Raw genomic sequence first — 7,465 nt, 5'->3', positions numbered from 1 at the left:
ACGCTTCTTTTCTTTGAAGCAGCAGGGGCCGAGGGCCGGAGAGATGTCCGACTGCGGGGCCGCCATCATCTCCAAGTGGTCGGGCGCTGACTGCCCCAAGATGCCACTGGAGGATTCTGCCAAGAAATGGCAGAATTCCTTCTTCTACGTCCGCAATCTCGGTGCGGACCGCATCAACTTGCCGACGTTCGTCAACTCGCCGCCGTGGGCGAAGCAGAATTGGGGTTATTACCCCAAGCATCCGTCGCAGGAGGTGCTCAACCTGTGCGAGCGGGTGTCGATGATGAAGGAGCGGGAAGGGCTCACCGGCACCGACCTCATCACCGCCTTCATCGTCCGTCGAGTGCTGCCACATCAACGGCGCACCCGTCTCATCGGTCAGATGACCGGCCTTCAGGACCCCAACCACATGTCGAACTTGTGGCTGGGGGCGGACCAGGTCGCGCGCCGGGTCAACGACATATCCAAGGCCAACCTGCGGGACGATTGGGGGTTCGGGAAAGCTCCGTACATCCAGGTGAACCCGGTGCCCGTGGTGAGTCCCTGGTCTCCATATTTTGCTGCCGGCCATCTTCTTATTCACCCCGACGTGACATGGGAGGTGCTTTTGAACGCCATCCGGCATCCTTACAACCAGGCGCGGACGCAGGTGGTGCATGTTGCCTTGGAGGAGCCGAAGGCCCACGGCGGAGGGGAGGGGACGACCGTCGACGCAGGCGTAGGGCGCCGAGCGGGTAAATTTGTCTTCACTTCTTGAGTCAGCGGTTGCGGGATGGTCTTGGGGGTGCTGACGCGGGTTGCTGTTGTAGTGGTGCCAGGCGGAGGAGGCGGCGGCGGTGCCGGAGCTGAATCGTCTCGGGGGCGCCGGCGGCGAGCCGACCACACGGGAAGGACAACGTCGCGCCGCGGGCCCCGACCGTGAACGCGCGGTGAACCCGGCCGGGGGCGAGAAGCCGCCCGCCAAGAGGAGGCGCGGCGCTCTGCAGGAGAGGGTGGTGAGGCCCACCGTTCTGGTGGTGCCGGGGTGAGTTCCTTTCTTGCTTGAACCGAGTGGCCGAGCGGCTCTGCTTGGCTCTTGCATATTTACTCTATCTTGGGTTTCTGGTCACCGATCTTGTTGGCGCTGGCAACAGCGGGCGCAGCGTCCAATGAGGGCACCACGTTCTGGAGGACCCGGTCCGGAACCGTCGACCGGGACGAGGAGGAGGAGCGGGCGGATCTTGGTTTGGACCCGGCCGACGCCAAAGGCCTGGCCTCACGGGACCGGAACTGGGACGAGGCGGAGTTGGACACTGCGTCGACCCAGGCCTGGGTCAACGCCGCGGCAATGTGGGCGCGAGCCGGCGAAGAGCCGGCGTGGCCGGAGATGCTGGTAGGGACGGTGGCGGTGGCGACGGTCTTCGTGCCATCGCTGGAGGGGGAGCACGGCCAAGGCGGTCGTGCAGATGTGATGGACCTCGAGCGGGAGGTCGTGGTCATCAGCGATGACACCCTGCCGCGGACCAACGTGGTTGAGCGGGCGGGGGCCAGCGGAGGCGGTGGTGACGCCGTCTTGGAGGAGGCGCCGTGGACGGCGCCGACGAGCGAGGCGCCGCTGGTGGTGGAGCCGCAGGCCACTCCGGCCATCGAACCAGTGATGGCGCCGGAAAGGGTGCGGGAGAAGGCGCCGGCTGCAGGGGAGGCGGCCAGCGGAGAGCGCGCCCTGGTGCTCAGGCCAGGGGGTCGCCGAGCCGTCGGGTCGCAGACGGCGTGGAGTGGGACCAGCGAGGTCTTCTTCGGGCCTCTGACCCAGGAGGAGGGCGATGACCGCCGTGACCCGGCGCCTGCGAGGGCGGACGGACCGGATCCAGGCCTTCGCCGAGGCCGAGCTGGAGCAGACGCGGGAGTTGGAGCGCGCCGTGCTCATAAGTTCTTCCTTGTCTGTTTATTCTTTGTGGGGGCGCGCTAGCGCACCCACTGGGTGTAGCCCCCAAGATTCAGGCCAACTGCGTAGCAGTTGGGTCGAATCTTAAATTGATGTCTTGTGTTGATCGCTGCCATCTGCAGCAACTGGACTCCTACCGGGTCAGCATCTTCAACCGGTTCCTGGAGACACACCGACAGCTCAACGAGCAGCTCGCCGCCAAGGAGGAGGAGCTCTGCGCCACGACAGGTATTCTTTTGGCGTGCTCTTTTTTAGTGGGGGCACGCTAGCGCACCCACTAGGTGTAGCCCCCGAGATTCGTGACAACTGTGTAGCAGTTGGGTCGAATCTTAAAATAGTACTTTGTTTATGAATCTTCCTTCTGCAGCCGAGGTCCTGTCTTAGAGGACCCGGCTGATTCGGGCGGGCTTCCACTCCGACCGGCTCGTTGCTGACGCCGGCCGGCTTGGGGCGCGAAGGCGAGGGCGGAGGGGACGGGAGCCCAGCAGGCGCTCGATGAAGCCAGCCGGCTGCGGGAGCAGCTGGTGGGCGACAAGGGCCGTCTTGAGGCCGAGGTGGAACCCCTCAAGGCGGAAGCCACCAAGGTCGTGGATGCGCCGCAGGCTCTTGCCGAGGCGGACCAGCAATGCGGCAAGCTGGCCGATGACAAGGGTCAGCTCCAGGCCGAGGTGGAGCGCTTGAAGGCGCTGGTGGCCGCGACGGAGGAGACCCGTCAGGGGGAAACCCATCGCCGCGAGGAGGCCGAGAAGTCAGCCGAGGACAAGGACGCCGAGCTGAAGGTGGCCCTTGCCAAGGTCGCCAATCTGGAGAAGACGCTCCAGGAGCGTGACCGCACCATCACCCGGGAGCGGCGCGGTACGTTGCTCGAAGCGCGGCACCTAGAAGAGTCCTTCTCTAGTAAGTGCTTTCCTTGGGTTTTGCCGGGCTGGGACCCCGGCTTCTTGTCCTTGGTGACTTTCTTCTGACTTACTTTTCTTCTTGACAGGGGCCTTCCCGGAGATGCGCCAGCTGGCGGAGGAGGTTGTTCGCTTTCAGCGCGACCCGCAGGCGGCCGTCGGCTCCGGGACTGATCCGCAGGTGGCCTAGACCTTCCCGGAGATCGTGACCTCCGCCGAGGCTCGTCTGTAAGTATTGAGCGAGCAGATGGGGCGGCTCTCTGAGGCTGGCACGGTGATGACGGCGGCCCTGTGGCCGGGTTCCGTTGCGGCAAGCAGCTTCACGCAGTTGGCGCTGTGGTTGGAGGCAGGGCCGGATCGGCTCCATGACTGACGCGTTTCCGCTGCTCGTGCCGGCGCCGAGATGGCGCTCAGGTTTGCAATGTCCTGGCATCCGGACGTGTCGCTGGACGCGTTGATGGGCCAGCGAGCCAGCTCGGAGAACCAGCTGCAGGCGGAGGCCGGCGGAGCGCTGCTCGGGCCAGCTACATCATCGGGTTCGCCTTCCATGATGAGTTCCGGCCGGAGCGGGCGAAGGATGGCGGAGTCAGGCCTGCTGACGACTACGACCTGCTTCTGGATGACCGGAGGGCAGCCCCGAGGAGACGGACATCTACCGTGACGCGGACGCCGAGGAGGGAGACCCCGGAGGCCACCGAGGGAGATGCCTGAGGCTGCCTGTTTTTAACTTAGTAAAAATTTCTATTAGGTAGCAGGTCCCACTGGGGGTATTCGGGTGTAATGAATTCTGGCCTTGGGCCTATTTAAATTTGAACACTATAAATTTCGTGAATGTTTACGCTCTTGCTTATTGTATTTTGAGCCGTGTTCTTGCGATTTTCCCCTCTCGGGCCTCCCACCCGCGAGTTTGACGGTCGAGGCTCTGGTCCGTGACAAGGACTTCAGCCTTTGAGAGGAGCGCGCGGTATTTAGGCTGTTGAAACATTGAGCGCGAGCGAAACACCCACTGGGCTGGCTGGCGGCAATCCGGCGAAGCCGGTTTGGCGAGTAGATGGTCGTGCGGTAATTTAAAGTGGCGGGTCCAGGTCGATCAACCCGGCGGTATGTATGAATCTCGTGGATGCCTGTGCTTTTGCTTTTGGTCTTTTGAGCCGTTTTCTTGCGACCTTCCCCTCTTGGGCTCCCCCCCCCTCACGCGAGTCTGACGGCCGGGGCCCCAGTCCGTGACAAGGGGTTTGGCCTTCGAGAGGAGCACGCAGTACTCAGGCATTCGAAACGTTGAGCGTGAGCGAAACACCCACTAGGCCGGTTGGCGAGTGGTCGGTCGTGCAGTAACTTAAAGTGGCATGGCCGGGTTGGGTAACCCCGCGGTCCTTGACTTAATGTTCGTGGCGTGCTGGTGCTCTGGCCTTGTGCGCTTGCCAGCCGACAGCCGAAGCCGGTTCTATGGCTTAGGGCCAAGTGGAAGGCCACGACGATCCCAATGCGTCAGGAACCGCTAAGTAAGGCGACGGGTAGTGACCAAGCCGGCCAGCCCCGAGCCCCCGGGTCGAGCGAGTCGGACCGGTGGCCGGGTTTGATAAAGAGGTAAATAATGCACGAATGCAGGAGACACATTAGCTTGGTCGGAAAGGGCAGCCCCCGAGCGTCGTTCGGGGACTCCATAGTTTTCAGATGACTACAAAAGGCAGCGATACATACGTACACACGGCTAACTGTAAAACGGGCGGAGGATTTCTGCGTTCCACGGCTGGGTTGTTTCTTCGCCGACGGTGTCCCTCTTGCGCTTGTTTGACTTGCGGGCATCGATGACGTAGTAGGCGTTGCGATCGCATAAAGCTTTGCTGACGATGAAGGGGCCCTCCCATGGGGAGAACAACTTGTGTTGGCCGGTCTACTCTTGGACGAGTCGGAGGACAAGGTCTCCCTCCCGAAAAGTGAGGGGCTTGATCTTCTTGCTGTGGTAGTGCCTCAGGCCTTGCTGGTAGATGGCTGAGTGACTGTGCGCTAGGAGACGTGCTTCTTCAAGCAGATCAACGCCATCTTCGCGGGCTTCTTTGGCTTCGGCTTTAGCGTACATCGTGACGCGCGGCGAGTCGAACTCGACGTCGGTCGGGATGATGGCTTCTGCTCCGTAGACGAGGAAGAACGGGGTGAACCCGGTCGACCGGTTTGGCATTGTTCGGAGACTCCAGAGGACGGCCGGCAGCTCGTCGAGCCAGCTACCGGGCGAATGGATGAGCGGCTCGACGAGCTGCGGCTTGATGCCAGATAAGATGAAGCCGTTGGCCCGCTCGACCTGGCCGTTGGACTGCGGGTGTGCAATGGAAGCCAGGTCAAGGCGGATGCTGGAGACGGAGCAGTACTGCACGAGCGCGCCCTTGGCGAAGTTGGTGTCGTTGTGTGTGATGATGCTGTTTGGCATGCCATAACGTACCGCGGTGTCTTTGATGAACCGGACGGTCGTCGGCCCGTCGAGCTTCTTGATTGGCCTTGCTTTGATCCATTAGGTGAACTTGTCCACCACCACCAGCAAATGCGTCATGCCGCCTCGAGCGGTCTTGAAGGGCCCCACCATGTCGAGTCCCCAGACTGCAAAGGGCCAGGCGATCGGGATGGTCCGAAGTGCCGACGCGGGCTGGTGGCTGCGCTTGCTGAAGCGCTGGCATCCCTCGCACTTGAGGACGAGTGACTCGGCGTCTTCGAGGGCCGTGGGCCAGTAGAAACCATGGCGGAAGGCCTTGGCAACCAGGGACCGCGAGCCGGCGTGGTGCCCGCACTCGCCCTGGTGTATGTCGAGGAGGATCTCGATGCCCTTGTCTTGCTCGACGCAGCGCTGGAACAAGCCGGTGGAGCTGCGTTTGACGAGCACGTTGATGATGCTGTAGGCGGACTCTCGGTGCTGCACTTGTCGGGCTTCAGTCTCGTCCATGGGGAGGACCCCGTTCTCCAGAAACTCTGAGATGGGCAGGGCCCACGATAGCGCCGTCATCATGGCGAAGACGACCACCATGGCGGGTTCTGGGGTGGCAGCCCCTGAGACGGGTTCAGCAGCCCCCGGGTCAGGAACACTGGCGGCCGGGTTGATGGTTGCGGCCCCCAGGCCGGGTTGAGCAGCCCCCGGGCCAGGTTGAGGCACGGCCGGGCCGTCCGGGACGTAGATGGACTCGGAGTCCGCAGACGGCTGGACGGACAGCTTGTGCAGGTGCTCGAGGGAGACGCCGGACGGGATGGACTGCCGGGACGAGGCGATCTTGGCGAGCATGTCGGCCGCCTCATTTTCCACGTGCGGGACCTGGAGGAACTCGCAGCCCGTGAAGAATCCGGAGAGCGTCTGAACGAGGAAGCAGTAGCTCGCCATGTTGGGGTCGCGGGCGTCCCACTCGCCGGAGCACTGCTGCACCACCAGGTCCGAGTCACCATAGCACAGGATGCGCCGGATGCCGAGTTCCTTGGCAAGCCGGAGGCCATGCACAAGGGCTTCGTATTCGGCGACATTGTTGGAGGCGATGAGGTGGATCTGGAGCGCGTATTTGAGTCGGTCGCCTTTCGGGGAGGACAACACAATGTCGTCCCCTAGGGCAAGACGCATCTTTGAGCCGTCGAAGTACATGCGCCAGTGTGTCGAGTCCGGTGGCGGCAGGAGGTACTGGGCCTCGGTCCAGTCGACGAGGAAGTCCGCCAGAGCTTGGGACTTGATCGTAGTGCGGGGCTCATAGAGGATGGTGTGACCGGCTTGCTCGAGTGCCCACTTGGTGACCCGGCCAGAGGCATCCCGGCCCCCGATGATCTCGCCGAGAGGGGCCATGCTAACCACGGTAACAACATGCTCTTGGAAGTACTGCTTCAATTTCTTGGCGGTGAAATACAAGCCGTAACACATCTTCTGGTAGTGCGGGTAGTTCTGCTTGGAGGCGGAGAGCACCTCGCTCAGGTAGTAGACGGGACGTTGGACGGCTTGGATCTTGCCCTTCTCTGGTCGCTCGACCACCTTCACCGTGCTGACCGACCGCGAGGTTGCGGCGATGTAGAGCAACAGCGGCTCCTTCTCGGCCAGTGCGTCCAGGACAGGTGCGGTGGAGAGCATGCGCTTAAGGTCCCGGAAAGCCACATCTGCCTGGTCGTTCCATTCGAACGACCTTGCCTTCTGCATCAGCTGATACAAGGGCAAAGCCCTCTCGCCCAGCCGGCTGAGAAACCGACTTACCGAGGCCAAGCAGCTGGTGAACTTCTGGACATCGCGCAGCCAAGCCGGCTTGCACATGCGCTCGATGGCCTTGATCTTCTCCGGGTTTGTTCAATGCCGCGCTCCGAGACCAGGAAGCCGAGTAGCTTTCCGTCCGGGACGCCGAAAACGCACTTTTCCGGGTTGAGCTTGACCTTGTACTCGTGCAGGTTGGCGAAGGTTTCCTTCTGGTCGTCGAGGAGCGTGAGGTGCTACTTGGTCTTCACCACGATGTCGTCCACGTACACGTGGATGTTGCGGCTGAGTTGCGGTAGCAAGTATTTCTGCATGCAGAGCTGGAAGGTGGCACCGGCATTCATCAGGCCAAACGACATGGTGATGTAGCAATACGCCCCAAAGGGCATGATGAAGGATGTCTTCAGGGCGTCGGCTGGGTCTAGCTTGATGTGATGATAGCCG

At 62.2% G+C, this 7,465-nt stretch overlaps 1 protein-coding gene across 1 annotated transcript; it reads right to left on the bottom strand.

The window, feature by feature from the left end:
• Positions 1-5,326: 5,326 nt before the first annotated feature.
• On the bottom strand, positions 5,327-7,084 carry LOC141027863 (uncharacterized). The gene is made up of 3 exons (XM_073505407.1): positions 6,746-7,084; positions 6,296-6,673; positions 5,327-6,214 (listed from the first exon to the last, which is right to left on the bottom strand). Exons 1-3 carry the CDS (start codon positions 7,082-7,084, stop codon positions 5,327-5,329), a joined length of 1,605 nt encoding a protein of 534 aa, XP_073361508.1.
• Between the last annotated feature and the right edge of the window lie 381 nt (positions 7,085-7,465).

This window comes from Aegilops tauschii, chromosome 1 (genome assembly GCF_002575655.3).
Source record: "Aegilops tauschii subsp. strangulata cultivar AL8/78 chromosome 1, Aet v6.0, whole genome shotgun sequence".
Classification (NCBI taxonomy): Eukaryota; Viridiplantae; Streptophyta; class Magnoliopsida; order Poales; family Poaceae; genus Aegilops; species Aegilops tauschii.
The sequence above is the reverse complement of the archived record's forward strand: the minus strand, read 5'-3'. Positions and strand labels throughout refer to the sequence as shown.

Bases quoted from the DNA above. Each gene is read 5' to 3' on its own strand.
- LOC141027863 (XM_073505407.1), bottom strand. From the start codon at position 7,084: ATGTGCAAGCCGGCTTGGCTGCGCGATGTCCAGAAGTTCACCAGCTGC. The intron at 6,674-6,745 runs GTGCTCTCCGCC...TTCACCGCCAAG, and splicing joins CCGTCTACTACCTGAGCGAG to AAATTGAAGCAGTACTTCCA. The intron at 6,215-6,295 runs GTGCATGGCCTC...GTGGTGCAGCAG, and splicing joins TCGCCGAATACGAAGCCCTT to TGCTCCGGCGAGTGGGACGC.